Source organism: Schistocerca americana, chromosome 6 (genome assembly GCF_021461395.2).
Source record: "Schistocerca americana isolate TAMUIC-IGC-003095 chromosome 6, iqSchAmer2.1, whole genome shotgun sequence".
Taxonomy (NCBI): domain Eukaryota; kingdom Metazoa; phylum Arthropoda; class Insecta; order Orthoptera; family Acrididae; genus Schistocerca; species Schistocerca americana.
Genome location: NC_060124.1, coordinates 189,126,399 through 189,144,126, shown reverse-complemented (window position 1 = coordinate 189,144,126; position 17,728 = coordinate 189,126,399). Strand labels below are relative to the sequence as shown.

Below are 17,728 nucleotides of genomic sequence, written 5' to 3'. Positions count from 1 at the left end.
GAAGACAAATTTGTTAACATCCAGCATTGATTTAAGTGTCAGGAAATCATTTCTGAAAGTATTTGTATGGAGAGTAGCCATGTATGGAAGTGAAACATGGATGATAAATATTTTAGACAAGAAGAGAATAGAAGCACCTACTCCAGTCCTGTAACCCGGAAGGTGTACACGATCAAAGGCAGAGCCACGTGTGAAAGTACCCACGTGATTTACCAGCTGACCTGCCTACATTAAAACTAACACACAAACGGACACAAGCAGACAGTGTTTGTTGGTAATGTGGATCACCCTGTGGCTAAACATGCCTTGGAGCATGGCCAGCACATCTTGGGACAGTGTTACACCGTCCGGGTTATCTGGATTTTTTTTTTTTTTTTTTTGTCATCAGTCTACTGACTGGTTTGATGGGACCCGCCATGAATTCCTTTCCTGTGCTAACCTCTTCATCTCAGAGTAGCACTTGCAACCTACGTCCTCAATTATTTGCTTGACGTATTCCAATCTCTGTCTTCCTCTACAGTTTTTGCCCTCTACAGCTCCCTTTAGTACCATGGAAGTCATTCCCTCATGTCTTAGCAGATGACCTATCATCCTGTCCCTTCTCCTTATCAGTGTTTTACACATATTCCCTTCCTCTCCGATTCTGTGTAGAACCTCCTCATTCCTTACCTTATCAGTCCACCTAATTTTCAACATTCGTCTATAGCACCACATCTCAAATGCTTCGATTCTCTTCTGTTCTGGTTTTCCCACAGTCCATATTTCACTACCACACAATGCTGTACTCCAGACATACATCCTCAGAAATTTCTTCCTCAAATTAAGGCCGGTATTTGATATTAGTAGACTTCTCTTGGCCAGAAATGCCTCTTTTGCCATAGCGAGTCTGCTTTTGATGTCCTCCTTGCTCTGTCCATCATTGGCTATTTTACTGCCTAGGTAGCAGAATTCCTTAACTTCATTGACTTTGTGACCATCAATCCTGATGTTAAGTTTCTCGCTGTTCTCATTTCTACTACTTCTCATTACCTTCGTCTTCCTCCGATTTACTCTCAAACCATACTGTGTACTCATTAAACTGTTCATTCCATTCAGCAGATCATTTAATTCTTCTTAACTTTCACTCAGGATAGCAATGTCATCAGCGAATCGTATCATTGATATCCTTTCACCTTGTATTTTAATTCCACTCCTGATCCTTTCTTTTATTTCCATCATTGCTTCCTCGATGTACAGATTGAAGAGTAGGGGCGAAAGGCTACAGCCTTGTCTTACACCCTTCTTAATACGAGCACTTCGTTCTTGATTGTCCACTCTTATTATTCCCTCTTGGTTGTTGTACATATTGTATATGACCCGTCTCTCCCTGTACCTTACCCCTACTTTTTTCAGAATCTCGAACAGCTTGCACCATTTTGTATTGTCGAATGCTTTTTCCAGGTTGACAAATCCTATGAAAGTGTCTTGATTTTTCTTTAGCCTTGCTTCCATTATTAGCTGTAACGTCAGAATTGCCTCTCTCGTCCCTTTACTTTTCCTAAAGCCAAACTGATCGTCACCTAGCACATTCTCAATTTTCTTTTCCATTCTTCTGTATATTATTCTTGTAAGCAGCTTCGGTGCATGAGCTGTTAAGCTGATTGTGCGATAATTCTCGCACTTGTCAGCTCTTGCTGTCTTCGGAATTGTGTGGATGATGCTTTTCCGAAAGTCAGATGGTATATCGCCAGACTCATATATTCTATACACCAACGTGAATAGTCGTTTTGTTGCCACTTCCCCCAATGATTTTATCTGGATACTTCCCACTAACACCAACCTATCAGAACTCCGGAGATGGGAACTTGCCCTTCAATATATCCTCTCTTCCCATTGCCCACCAGGCCTCAACCTCCGCTAATTTCAAGTTGCCGCCGCTCATACCTCACCTGCCTTTCCGGAGGTGGGAAACCAGGAGATAGGATAGTTTTTTGAGGTGGAGGGTGGCATACTGTTCTAATTTGCGGTTGGCCCTTAGGAGGGTGCTCTGAACAGCTAGTGTGGATGTGGGAGAGGAAAGATTGAGGACTTTGATTAGGGATAGGAGTTGACGGGTGTGTTCATTGGCTGAGTTGATGTGTAGGTGAATGATTAGGTGGGTGAGGGCTATGGATTATTCAGTTTGGAACTGGTATAGGAACTGATGGAAAGAAGGGTTACAGCCAGAGATGGGAACTTTAAGTGTGAGGCTGTTGGGGGTAATGCCAAATGTCAGTCAAGCCTGAATGAATAAAATATGGGAGCGTAATCTGGCTAGGGCAAAGGCATGTTTGCGGAGGGAATGTAAATAAAACTTAATGGGGTTATTGTGGGGATGCTGTGTGGGTGACATGGTATTAGAAGGTGGAAAGTGTAACATGTGGATAAAGTGAAAATAAAAATATATGGGGAGAGATAAAGGTGAACTGGAAGCAACTGGAGTTCTGGTGTGGAAAAAGTCGAAAAAGTGTTGGTTTAAAGTGAGCTATGTTGATCCTGTGGTGAACTTAGGTTGGTAAACAACGATGTGTACAAAGGTTAGGTAGTTGTGTTGCCTCCAAAACACGTTAAAGGGTGGAGAAATATGGGAAAATTTCGAAAAAAACTACGTGTAAATGTATTAAAAGGACTGGTTATGTGGTGGCAGATTATGAAAATGAGGCTAACAATTGTCCGACAAAGAAATAATAACGTTAAAACCTGTGGGAACCTGCTAAAAATGATCAGTTATGTGGGAAAAACGGGAATGGAAATAAAACAAAAGTTGTTAAAACTAGCTGAAATGGTTATTTAATGGGTGAAAGAAACTGAAGCTGTGAAATAGTATTCAAGAGGTTACACGAGAAATGTTTGTAAACTGGGAACGGTGGATTTTATAGCAGCAGTAGTGTTGAAAGTGTTAAAAATTTTTTGTTATGGTCTCGAAGTAAATTACGTATTATTGAGTGTATAGGCAGGATAAATTGTATGGTAGATTACAGAAAACAGGGAAGGTGAATACAAAGTGAAACTACTTGCACAAACAAAAAGAGAAAGTAAGGTGAAAGAAAAGATTTCGAAATGCAACAGTGACAATAACAAACGTAATTGTTGGGTTCAAATTAATGATAGGAATATAATAGAAAGAAACATTGCACATGGGAAAAATATATTAAAAAACAAAGATGCTGTGACTTACCAAATGAGAAAGCACTGGTAGATAAACACAATAAAAAACACACAGACACACACACAAATTTCAAGCTTTCGCAACTCACGGTTGCTTCATCAGGAAAGAGGTAAAGAGAGGGAAAGACAAAAGGATGTGGGTTTTACGGGGGAGGGTAAGGAGTCATTCCAATTCTGGGAGTGGAAAGACTTACCTTAGGGGGAAAAAGGAACAGGTATACACTCGCACACACACACACACATATCCATCCGCAGATATACAGGCACAAGCAGACATATGTAAAAGCAAAGAGTTTGGGCAGAGATGTCAGTTGAGGTGGAAGTACAGAGGTAAAGATGTTGTTGAGTGACAAGTGATGTACAAGGGGCGGCAACTTAAAATTAACGGAGGTTGAGACCTGGTGGGTAACAGGAAGAGAGGATATATTGAAGGGCATGTTCCCATCTCCAGAGTTCTGATAGATTGGTGTCTGCCTGTGTCCATTCATGTGAATGGACAGTTTGTTGCTGGTCATTCCCTCATAGAAGGCTTCACAGTGTAGGCAGGTCAGTTGGTAAATCACGTGGGTGCTTTCACACGTGGATCTGCCTTTGATCATGTATCCAGATAACCCGGATGGTGTAACACTGTGCCAAGATGTGCTGGTCGTGCACCAAGGCATGTTTAACCACAGGGTGATCCTCATTACCAACAAACACTGTCTGCCTGTGTCCATTCATGTGAATGGACAGTTTGTTGCTGGTCATTCCCTCATAGAAGGCTTCACAGTGTAGGCAGGTCAGTTGGTAAATCACGTGGGTGCTTTCACACGTGGATCTGCCTTTGATCATGTACACCCTCACGGTTACAGGACTGGAGTAGGTGGTGGTGGGAGGGTGCATGGGACAGGTTTTACACTGGGGGCAGTTACAAGGGTAGGAGCCAGAGGGTAGGGAAGGTGGTTTGGGAATTTCATAGGGTTGAACCAAGAGGTTACAAAGGTTAGGTGGATGGCAGAATGACACTCTTAGTGGAGTGGGGAGCACTTCAAGAAGGATGGATCTCATTTCAGGGCAGGATTTGAGGAAGTCATATCCCTGCTGCAGAGCCACATTCAGAGTCTGATCCAGTCTCGAAAAGTATCCTGTCACAAGTGGGGCGCTTTTGGGTTCTTCTGTGGGAGGTTCTGGGTTTGAGGGGATGACTTAGAGGCTCTGGTTATTTGCTTCTGTACCAGTTTGGGAGGGTAGTTGTGGGATGCAAAAGCTGATTTCAGGTTGTTGGTGTAATGGTTCAGGGATTCAGGACTGATCCTCTCCAACCTCAACTCCTTTGGGCAAATCCCATGCCACTTTTCTCGACGTTGGCATCCATCTGTCCAATGGCCAGCTTCACACATCCGTCCACATCAAACCCACCAACAAGCAGTAGTACCTCCATTATGACAGCTGCCACCCATTCCATATCAAACGGTCCCTTCCCTACAGCTTAGGTCTTCGTGGCAAACAAATCTGCTCCAGTCCTCTCCCGTAAAACCCACATCCTTTCGTCTTTCCCTCTCCTTCCCTGTTTCCTGATGAAGCAACCATGGGTTGCAAAAGCTTGAAATTTGTGTTTGTGTTTGTGTTTTTTTATTGTGTCTATCTACCAGCACTTTCTTGTTTGGTAAGGCACAGCATCTTTGTTTTTTTTAATATATTTGTCCCATGTGGAATGTTTCTTTCTATATAATCGAGGGAAACATTCCATCTGGGAAAAATATATCTAAAAACAAAGATGCTGTAACTTACCAAATGAAAGCGTTGGTATGTTGATAGAGACAATAAACACACAAACACACACACAAATTTCAAGCTTTTGCAACCCAAGGTTGCTTCATCAGGAAAGAGGGAAGGAGAGGGAAAGATGAAACGAAATGGGTTTTAAGGCAGAGGGTAAGGAGTCATTCCAATCCCGGGAGCAGAAAGACACACACACACATATCCATCCGCACGTACACAGACACAAGCAAAAATATATATGAAGTGTCCAATATCATTGTAAGAAATTATCCAAAGACAAATAAAGAATAAGAATAAGGTTACTCGGAGTGTGTCCATTGGATATATGCTGAGCAAAAGAAGGCCCCGTACTTTTCGACATGCTTGAGTAATAAAACCTCGGGGAGTGGAGCCTTGGGTGTTAGTGAGTTGCATCCCACAGGTGTTGCTGATATAACTGAATCATTGGTCTACTCATTCAGAGATTCTGTTGTGGTGTTGTCCTCTGTGAGTTGCTCACCTAGAGGTGAATTTGTATGTGGCATCTCTGAAGACTCTTTGCCTGTAACATGTGCAGGCTTCACTCTCTCTATGGAGCCTGTTGTGGTTTGCCATCTTGAAGTATTATATGAAGGTGTGCAAGCCACGATGTAATACCTGATATAGCCCAACCTAAAGAGGAAATGGCAGTTGCTTAACTTATCAACACATAACCAAATGTGTGAACAGCTCTGGAGGTCCTTACAAAAAATATTTGCTTGTTGTCAAGATGAGCTGGTGCTCTGGAATGAGTGGCATTGTGCACTGCATTGTCAAGCAAACTCTAGCAGGATGTGTGTGGTGTGTGTTGTAATCTTACCCTTCCACACATTACTATTAAAATTCTCTTAGCCTTTTCACTATTTTCAAATGCTTCGAGAGGCATAAGATATACAAAAGAAAAAAACTTTTTTATCTCTTCATTTTCCCCTCTTGTTGTGTCTAGGGGTACATTCTTGTGGCTGAAATTTTGATTTAACAGGTTCCTGATAACTAAATAAGTGATGAAGATCTGCCTGTTACTGTCAATATCTTTTTATTGTATCCCATTCTTCTACATCACACTGACTTTAGAATCTCCATTTTCAGAACATAAATTCACATTGTCGTTGACAAGATTAGAAATTTATCTACTTCCATCAGAGGCATGTCCACTATTACTTACATTCTGTGGTACTCACAATATTTTGAAGTGTTTACAAATATACTTGCAAATGAAGAATCTTTACTAAGACATATCATTATTCTGTAAATGACTCCAGAAATAAATTTAATGGTTAGCATTAGACTGCACAATTAATAATATGAATTTTAAGTATGCTACAATTTCTAATGTCAAATATTTCTAAAACAAGAATAATTTTTAACTGTTAGTGCATATCGATTCTAACAAATTAATTTCTTTTTACACATTTTAGCCTGAAATATAATGCATCATATACAAAATCATTCAGTTAAACAGCCAAGAATTTATACATACATATGCCCTTAAACCCTGTAATATGACAAGCAGTGTGCTGGCCCAGGCACTTTTGGGGTACATGAGTGTTACTTTTCATTCTATCATCCTGTTGGTCAGAGGGTGATAGCTGATAGTTTTGAGATGGGAGATTCCACTTAGTTTTGTGAGATTAGTAAAAAGAAAACAGTCAAATTGTTGACTGCAGTCCATAATCACTGTGGCTGGAACTCCAAATCTGTGATTCACATGCAGACAAATTCTTCAGCCACCATTTCTGCTGAAATATCAGTCATTTCCCTAGATTCCAGCTAGCAGGTAAACTGATATATTATTGTTAACAAGTATTTGTACCCACTGTAGTATGGAAGTGGTCCTTCTATGTTCAGATGTATGAGGTCTGTTCAAAAAATTCTGGAACTTTGTCCACAACATTTTTCAATGCTTACCTTTTGTTTATTGCACATAGTGTCCTTTGAAATACTCTCTTTTATAACTGATACACCACTCCCAATGCCATTACCACTTCCAGAAGCAGTCTTGATGTGCCTCTTGCTGGTTTGGACAAAGCCCTGTCTTCCAACTTCCTTTTATCTGGTCTATTGTTGCGAATCTTTTTACTCTCAGTGGGGTTTTCAACTTCGGAAATAAAAAAGAGTTCACAGAAACTAGTTCTGGAGAGTATATAGAATGAGGCAGCACAGTGATTTTATGTTCTGTGCAATATTCATGCACTAACAGGGATGATTGTGTGGGTGCGTTATCGTGATACAAGAGCCATGAATTGTCAAACCACATTTCAGGCTGTTTCCTTCTCACACTTTCTCACAGGCATTGCAACATATCCCAATAGTACCATTGATTAATAGTTTGTCCCTGTGGAATAAATTCATAGTGAACTAACCCTTCAAAGTCAAAGAAAACTATCAGGATGGCCTTGGCATTTGACCTGACCTGGCAAGCTGTTTTTGGTTTCGGAGAATGTTTTCTGACCCATTGCGAAGATTGAACCTTGGTCTCAACATCATAACCATATGCCCATGTCTCATCACCAGATATGATTCTTTTAAGGAACACCTGATTCTCATTTGCTCAGTCCAAAAGCTCTTCACAGATTGTAGGATGAAGATCTTTCTGGTCCTGACTCATGAGCTATAGGACAAACTTGGTGGCAACACAGTGCGTTCCGAGATGCTGTGTCAAGATTTCAAGACATGATCCAACTGGAATGTTACATTTTTCTGCAATCTTTCAGACAGTCAATCTTTGATTGGTATGCACAATTTTGTTGACATTCCTAATATGAGTGTCATTGGGAGACATCGAAGGGCATCCTGAACAAGTGTCATCTTTACCTTCTGCTTGCCATTTTTATACCAAGTGAACCATTCATAACACTGAGTGCAGCTTCAGCACTTATCACCATAGGCTTCCTGCTTCATGTGGCACATCTCTGTCAAGGTTTTCTTGAGTTTCATGCAAATTTAATGCATACTCATTGCTCCTCTAACTGTACCATCTCGAAATTTGCAAACTGTGTGACACGATGTTCTACACCAGCTTCAGGGTGCCCACAGGCAAAATCTAATTTGCATTTGAGTGAATACTGCATTGGGGGGGGAATTACAACAGGTCAAATTGTGAAATAGATGTCTTTAGCTGTGAAGTGTTGCCATTACCTCCATAATTTTGTGTTTGAAGTCAGATGCACCATCCACTCATCCACACAATGTTGATCCTGTGAGACTGCCCTGCAATGATTTAGTTCTTGAAATACCAGTGTCACTTACTCACAGACTCAATACATAGCTCACCCAGTCATTGGTTCTGCTTAGTGGTGGGCAATTATCTATACCACTTGTAATTTGCTTTCCTCTTAACATCTGCGCCATGCATTCTTGTATTATTGTAATTTACAAACTCATTTGCTGTTTCTCCACAACAGTCATTGAAATTTGCACCTACTTTCTTTATCTCTTCCTTAATCAGCTCTCAGTCTTGATCTCTTAATTGCTCAATATTTTGCAACATTGTCTTCATTTCCTTCTGTGCCATCTTTGCTTCCTTATCCACTGCCATCACTAACAGTTTTGCCTCATGTGCTTCCTTGAGGCTTGCACAACTAATTTTTGGGTCCTCCTACCTTCCTCTTTCACTTCTGTTCTAATTTTCTTGATCACTTCCTCTGCCCTCTTTTCTGCATTGTCTTCCACTTTTTTCTTAAACTCGTGTTCCAACTTCATTGCCCTGTCAACCATTTTCTTTAAAAGGGTTTGTAGGTCATCCTGCTTAATTTCAGTCCTATTTTTATGCAAGGATGTATGCAAACTCGATTGCGAGACTCATTGACTCAGCATGATGGATCTTGCTCTATTCTGACCCCTGTGGCCCAGTATGTTCGCTAGGCCATCATTGTGTCACAATGAGATGTCATCTTTGTATTCATTCCCACTATCATTACTGTGGTGTACATCTGCCTCAAATTACATTTGACCCCAATCAACTGTGTGGTTGTCCCTCTCTTTTGAGTCTGGGTATTTCATCTAATCCCCTCCTGTGTTTGTGAAACTTTGTGGCTGACTGTGCTCCACAGTCTCTATCCTGTCAGTTTTGGCAAAATTTTTCACTACCCAAGCTTTGCTTTATGTGATAATATAACAGAATATCACTTTATGTAAAACTTTAAACTTAGCATCAAAAAATAAATGATTTGTCAAAGATTAACTTACCTATAAATTCCTAACCACAATACATATCAATCATGTAAAAAGAAAGACAAAGACATCATCTGAAGTTACAGTAATGTTTCTTGATGCAACAGAAATAAGAAACAGACATGGGACAGAGCCCACAAGACCAAAATATGAGCACAAATAAATATACATGTTAAAATTAATAATAGGAGCCAGGAATCTGTAAATAACATGGATCTAAAAAAATTAACACAATTGCTTGTGAAGTAGTTTTTAAAACACTGTGAAATTATACAATAAAATTCTACCATATGACTGTGAATAAAGAACTAGAAAAAAAGTAAATCTGGCTGTGTTAAATTACTTATGCTTACTCTTGACTGTACCATTCACCAAAACATCTAAAATACTGTCCTCCTCTGAGTGACATGAGAGTCTCACAAGCTTCAATTGAGTGTCCCCACCACCAAGGAATTAAACCTCTGAGTTGTGAGTGGACTGACCTGTTATTCCCAGTGTTGTGTATCTCAGCCATTCCCCAACTCCTGGAGAAGGAAACTCTAAGGTTCCCACAAATCCCCTGCACTTTTTTATCAAGTACAATACTCATTATTAAGTACAGTAATCAGAGTTAAATAAAGTGACGAGAATCATGTGTTCCACATATCTCTGGACATGACAAGAAGCAGATAGTTTTAACATATTAAGGGATGGAAGCAGGCCAGATGGCTTGTAACCTTCCAAGTGTTGTTAAGGAAGCAGTTGAAATTACATTAACTAGTAACCTTGTAAATAGAAACGTGTGTTGTGTGGAATATCCCCCCCCCCCTCCCCCTTGTCAAAAAACAAAGGGACAAAGTTAATGCTACCTCACCTTCACTATAGATAACTTCTGACACTGGTCATTTTTGGTTGTATGGTGGTGTTAGTGTTTACACAGTGTGTGTGTGTGTGTGTGTGTGTGTGTGTGTGTGTGTGTGTGTGTGTGTGTGTGTGTGTGTGATCTTTCTGGAAGGGCTCTGCAAACCAAAGTTGCATTGGCCTTAGCATGCTGAAGTTTTGCCTTTAAAATGACAGGATGATCACCTGTTGAAATATCTGTTGTTGTCAATGTTGTCATCCTGCTGAATTTTGTTAACTTATTTGAACACTCATGTACTGGGAGAAACTTAGGTCACACATGTACATGCCTATATATATATATATATATATATATATATATATATATATATATATATATATATGATTTCCCTTGTTCTTAACACTCTAAGCGCCAAGCCCGTAAAATTTACGGGCCTGGGATCGCGCGAAAATCACCAAGCCCGTAAAATTTACGGGCCGCTACATTTAATTTCATTCAAAACACTGCAACGTTATTTCTACGGGTTTGGCCAGCGCTATACGTTTTTCAGATGTTTATTAACAAAATGCGTCCATAGATGTCACGGCAGCGCTGTAATTCATGTTAAAACTTATCTTTGCGTTCTCAGTCTGTATATCATTCAGTTGTTTGTCATCATGTTTCGGCGCGGTTTATCAGACGCAGAAATTGCGGATTTGATCAATCATAGCGACACTCTGGATAATGTAGAGAGTGATTCAGACGATTCTGAATGCAATGGTGTGTTTGAAGGTACGTATTTCCGAATTTTCCACGTAATTGTGCAGTACGCACATATCTGTTGAACATGTGTAAACGATGTATGTAGTTACACATAATGTGATATTCTTTTTAGAAGACGAGATTGATGACAGTTTGTCTTCAGATGAAGACGAGAATGATGTTGAAGGTGTTGCTTCAAATCCAGCAGCTGTGCCGTATCCGAAAGACAGTGAGTGGACTGCAGTTGACACCTACCGACCTCTGCCTGTCAACACGACACCCAGGCAGATACTAGTGGATATTGATGAGTCGAGTTCTGTACTGGATTGCAGTAAAGTGTTCCTTACTGACAGTGACGTAAATGAACTCAAGAGACAGACAAATTTGTATGCATCACAGACAATACAGAAGAAAAGAAGAGGAAATAATCTGAAGCCCCATTCAGTTTTGAGTTCGTGGAAGCCAGTGACTATAAGTGAGATGAGGCGTTTCTTGGGTATTATTTTCCACATGTGTGTTTCGAAAAAGCCAAAAATTGCGGACCATTGGAGCACTAATCCTGTTCTTAGTTGTAACTTTTGTCCCCATGTCATGAGCCGTTTGCGTTTCACTCAGATACTGTCATGCTTGCATCTTGTTGACAATTCAAATCAGAAAAAACCAGGCGAAGATGGATTTCATCCACTTTACAAAGTTTTGCCATATTATAATAATTTGAAGGAGCGATGTATCCAGGCATATCGTCCCTCAGAAAAAGTGACAATTGATGAAGGAATTTGCCCATTTCGAGGTCGTGTGAGTTTCCGTGTTTACATGCAAAATAAGCCTCATAAGTATGGACTGAAAGTATATGCTGTTGCTGAAGCCAGTAGTGGCTATGTTGTAAATTTTGAAGTTTATGCTGGTAAGCATATTGTTGACAATTCTTCGTCTGCGGTTATTTTGCGATTGTTGTCTGACAGCAGCTTGCTGAACAAAGGCCACACTGTGTATTTAGATCGATTTTATTCCAGTCCAGAGCTATTTCAGCAACTGGCAGAGAAAGGCACTGGAGCTGTTGGTACTGTGAACAAATCCAGGAAAGGATTGCCTAAAGATTTAGTATCTGCTAAGCTGAAAAAGGGCGAAATGTCTTTTCGGCGTAAAGATAATGTATTGGCAATGAAGTGGAAAGATAAGAGAGATGTGTATACATTGTCTACAAGGCATCAAGCAACATTTGGTACGCATACTAAGAGAAATGGGTCTGTAGTATTGAAACCACTTCAGGTACTTGATTACAACCTCAATAAAATTGGAGTGGATATTGGAGACCAACGCCTGCAGTACAATCCGTTCCAGCACAGAACTGTGAAATGGTGGCGAAAATTATATTTCCATTTGCTGCTTATGGGAGTATCAAATGCATTTTGGCTGTACAATGCAGTGCACAGGAAGAAAATTACAATAACAGACTTTATAACAGTGCTTGCAGTTCAGCTTGTTGAAGACGACACACTTGAATTCATTCCAAGAAATGAAGGAACTGTAGGTCGGCTAACAAAGAGACATTTTTTGCAGCACATACCTGCAACTACTAAGAAGTATGCTGCTCGTGTGTGTCACGTGTGCAGTTCCAGGAGCAAGAAACAGAGTGGCAAGGCTTCTCGCAAAGAGACACGATACGAATGTGAACAGTGTGGCGTTGCACTCTGCCTGGAACCTTGCTTTAAAATTTTCCACACTAAAAAACAATATGATTCTGTGTGAAATTTATATGTAATACTGTATACTATCAGAAACATGTAATGTAGTGCCACAATTTTGGTTAAAAATAAATCACAATTGTATTCCCTTATTCGTATGACTTTTTCTAAATTCTTAAAACATCTAAGTGATTTCTATAACTGTACCTTAAAGCTGTGCATTGTAAAGTAGTTTCTTTCACTCAGAATTAAAGTAGAAATGTGCAGCTTCAAGATGGTACCAAATTTGCCACAATCCAAACAGTAGATTTGATGCAGTAATTTTTTTAATATTGGTAAAATTGCCCGGTTTCTAGGGACGGGTGCATAAAATAGGCCTGGTACAGAGAGTGTTAAATTGTAATACCATGACGTGTTCAGTATCCTCACAAAAATGATCCAAAGAGAACTAAAACTATTCCTACCATTACTACAGTTACTAACAATGAGGATGGGAATTCAGCTTCATAGAAATAAGAGTAGAAATAATACATTTTGATATCCAACTACATATACATTCTCCATACAGCAGGTTATAGTGATATGCAAACATCAGTGTCCACTACCCAAAGAACAGTAAAATAATGGAAAGCAAATACATACTACTAGTTATGGTGGTACTAGCAGAAGTTTTATTTATCTGTTGATCACTTTTATAAGGATATTTCATATATCTTATTACTACAATTTAAGAACAACAAAATTAAAGTAATTCTCATCAACAGACTCACAAATTTGGAATGTCAAGGATGGGACAGTTAGCCATGGCCTTATAATAGCTACCACCCTGAAATTTGTCAGAAATAAATTGGGGAAACAAAAGGCAAACCCAAATCAGGATAATTGATATCACTAGAAGGGAACAGGATGCTGAAATGTGGCTTCTCCTCCTATCGAGAAAATAATCCTGATAAAAATTTGGGCAGGATTGTGTGAGTGTGGATGCCATCTACATCTGATACTATTTAATTTGTGTTACACATTGAATGAGGCGCTACAATACCAATGACACAAGTCAGCCTAAAATGTTAGTACTAGGGACAGTTCATGCGTCGACACTTGCACTGTTTTGCAAATATTTTCAGTACAATGAAGATAAACGTATCAATAAATCAAACAAAATGTAATTAGTATGTAACAAGCGACAAGAGACGAAAGGTCTCTTGTATCAAAATACTCAGAAAATATCCCTGAACAATATTCGAAAAAAGAAAGGCAAAAATGCAAGCTCCTTTGAGTCCTCCTCAGAGTCCTTCTGCTTCCATGTTTTGGAAAGATAGCTTGCAAATTCTACTAGTTGTGGTAGCCTTTTTCCTTGAACAATTTCCTTAAGTGAATTGGTTCCTTCAGAAGGTTTTCAGCATCTGAGAGGGCTGCCACTCAGACCACCAAGGTCCTCAGAACATGACATTTCTGTGAAAAATGGTAGCTGTTAGAACACAGATATTGGTCCTTGTGGATAGGTTTCAGTAAACACTGTGGCTGACACATTCATTTGGTTAAAGGTGGGTGAGGATGTCAAGGAAAGGCAAGGCACCACCAGTCTCTACCTCCATCATGAACTTTATGTTGTTAGGATATTGCTGATGTTGTCCATGAGGCGAGACAACAAAAGTCTTGTTGATGTAATGATAATAGCAACTAGGTTTTGGTTGGCTGCTTATGGTGCTAATGGGATCACCATCATAACACTGGCTTCATACTTCCATCAGTGAAGTACCACAGCGATAGGCCCCTTGACTGTTGGGAAGATAATCATGGAATCATCAGTTTTTAGGGAAGGAAGATGCACCATGGTTTCTCTGCTGCTGGAGACTACATCAACCAGCTTCCACTGGATTCGAAACCTATGATGTCTTTCCTGCTCACCTACATCAGATTACATTTACAAACAACTACTTTGCATTTGGTGGGCAGACAGACCAATAGACAGGGACATGTTCACAAGAAACAGGATGGCTCCTTCCTATGCCAGCCTTTTCATGGGTTACTTGAAGGGGGCTTTCCTGGTATCCATAAACCTTCAGCCCTTGGTTTGGTTTACATACACTGATGGCATGTTTGGCATATGTACCCATGGTGCAGCTGAACTGATAAAATTTTTAGAATCTCTAAATAAATTCTCCCAGCTAAATTTCAAATGGTCCTGTTGCATATCTCATGCCACTTTCCTTAATTGTGATGATATTCTTGCTGTGGGTCAGCTACACACATCTGTTTGCCTTTAAACCTGCTAACAAATAACAGTACTCACATTCTGATAGTTGCTATACTTTCCTTGTCAAACATTCCCTACCACACAGCGTTGGCATTTGAGACAAACATATTTGTTCAGATGCAGACTCTCTACAGCAACACGCCAACTTTCTCATCTTAGCCTTCACTGGATCTAATTACCCCACCAGCCTAGTTAAAAAGTAGATTTCTCAGGTCATCACATCCAATCTTTGTACTGGCGATTCCTCCAAAAAACAACTTAGGAGTACACTTCTTGTCACTCAGTACTATCCTGGTCTTGAATGTATTAATCAGCTACTTCAGAAAGTCTATGACTTCCTAAAAACATGTCCGTTCTGTCTGACATTTTGCCCACCACACCTAGAAAATCTTTTTGTCCTCTCCCGCCCCTCTCCTCCCCCCCAATCGCCACAATATCCTGGCCAGATCCTCTGCTCTCTACTCCTTCTGGACCCATTTCTCTACCCTATGGGTTCCACCCCTGTGACTGTCACCATTGTAAGACTTTCCCTATGCAACCTCTTGCCACCACCTATTCCAGCTCTGTACTGGCAAAACATACACAATCAAAGGGAGTTTCTCAGAATCTGCAGGTGGGAATTGGCGTTACTACATTTCCTGGGTGCTCAGCCACCCATCTGCTCTTTAATTTACACTTAGTTCTTTGGTCTCAATATTTCTTCTCAGTAACTGTTCCTTTCTTCAGTCCCTTGTAGTTTGATAATCCCTGTTATATCCTTTACTGGGTTTTGTGTGATTTACTGAATCTGCCAAACAGTTAATTATTTTGAATATATGACCGTGTTCTTAATGGATGAAAGGTCATCGGTTTTTCTGCTGTGGGTTTGGGGCTATTTCAACAGAGTGTGGCTGTTCTGAGACGGAATAGTTAATGATTGAAAGTTTTTCTGTTATTAAGGACCACAAAGATTGCGATATACAAAATTATATGTAATTTCTATTAACACAAAAATTCTGAGGCACTTGCTACATTCACCTTACATGTTTAATAATGGTTATATCTTTTATTGGTTGCTGATTTTAAGTACTTCATCACATGCAATGATGATGGTTAGCACTCACAACAATCCTCACTGCAATCCATGGTTGTTGCTGGCCGACACGGTTGACACAAAACATGTAATTTGGCACTTGTCACTTTTGGTTTTATATCACTCATGAATCGGTATTGATGAGGGTCAACCCCACGATGATAACGGGACGTGGTCATTTGTCACACTCCGGTGAATTTACAATTTACTCCTCACTCGGCACATCCACCATTGATGCCATTTCAGCTCGACCACCAATTTTTTATTTTTTCTGCCAGTCTTTCCAGTACTGCTTTCACTCAACACTAATCTCACTGCTTCGTGCAGTGCTCGACAATCGACTCCTATCTTCATGGGATCATGGATCCCTTACAAGTTGTCTATATCTTTTATTTTCTGACCTGTCCACCCCCACCTATGCCATGTATTACAAACTTATCTTCATGATGTTATTAACCCTTGCTTGATGTTTCATCAGTAATCTCTGTCTTGCTTATCATCGTGTCTTCAACATTTAAGCTCTCAGGTTTTCAAATCTCATCCAATGCAGTCTGAAGCAATCAGTCTTTCCTTCTCATTCTATAGGGTAAGTCTCTCTTGGCCTGGGGTTCTGGGCAACTTTTCCATAATTCCCTCATTTCCTAAACATCCCCAGTCCTTTTCCTTAATCCTTTTTCCTTCCCCTTCAACCCTTCCACTGGAAGAAGGAACCACTGGCTCTGAAAGCTTGCACATTTTGTTCATTTTCATGTGTTGTCTCCTGCTGCTGTTTGGTGATTAGATTTTTGATTGACTTGTCCAGGTCTCTTTGTTTTGTATGGTGTATGGTGCTTCTGTTCAGCAGAACTGCTTGGTAGCTGTGCATACGGTTTGCCCTACATAAATGTTGTACACACCTGACTCTCTAAAAACAATCTTGTAACTTTTCATGCATCATGAGTGGGCAGGAACGCCAGTTTCAACCAATACTTCTGAAGAATGCATCCTATTTTACTAGTCACAATGCTACTGTAGGGAAGAAATGCTTCTAGATTAGATTACATGTATTTTTCATTCCAATTGCTCCATAGTGAGGAGATCCTCTGGGATATGGAACATGTCTGGAAACAAGAATACACAATAAATATTTGCAAAATGAGAACAGATTTTGTAATTTACCTTTCACAGATCCCAAGTAAAGTTGCACTTGTGGATGTGGAATCAGTCAAAAAAGACAAAATCTTAAGTATATTTACATTTTAAAGGGTGTAAAACTTGTCACAAAATATTAAATGGTTAGCATATTCTGCCAAGTCATGAAGCATCCTCTGCTAATTGCACATGAAAGCATCCCTATGAGAATCATCTCATTTTTTGGGTCTATGGAACAAAAACTGAATCTAATGTTATCTAATCTTTGGACACTGCTGCCTAGTGTATGTAAAGTGGACACCCAAAGTGGACACATTGCCCGTCTTGGTAGTAAGAGGACAACAGCAGTGACAGTTGTTGTAAGTTTGAGAATTTTGCCACAACTGACAACATTAACTTTTGAATTTCCACATTTTACTCAACAGTACAAGGTTTTATAAACATCATATTTCACTAAAAAGGGCACTTGATTGGGATTTTTCATAAAGGATGACTCATATATTTTTTGCTTAAAATATTTCTGAATCTGATGTTTGCTGTTCTTATCTCTTCTTTCAGTTTAGATGTTCTAACAAGTTTCTTCAAAACTGGTGTCTATCAGCTACAGTTTGTCTTAGATACTCTTCATCAGCGGTTCAGACAATACCTAGCATGCAGCTGAGTAAACATGATGAACACATTCATGTCATGGATGCCAGTACAAATGTGTGGAACGTCATAAAGGACATTACAGAGTCAGGAGTATGTAGTAAATGTCTCTTAAAATGAAAATCAATTTTATCTTTTCTTCATAAACAAACTGCTTCCACTTCACATTTCACATTACATTAAACATTATTCACTGACTTGATAAAGTTATGCTA

The 17,728-nt window shown here is 39.7% G+C and overlaps 1 protein-coding gene across 1 annotated transcript in view; it reads left to right on the top strand.

The window, feature by feature from the left end:
• Nucleotides 1-17,728, top strand: part of LOC124619510 (ornithine decarboxylase 1-like) — a 206,702-nt gene that overhangs the window by 77,680 nt on the left and 111,294 nt on the right. Inside the window, exon 2 of the mRNA XM_047145956.1 lies at nucleotides 17,424-17,606. Coding sequence (XP_047001912.1) covers nucleotides 17,424-17,606 — 183 coding nt within the window. The remainder of the gene's footprint in view (nucleotides 1-17,423; nucleotides 17,607-17,728) is intronic.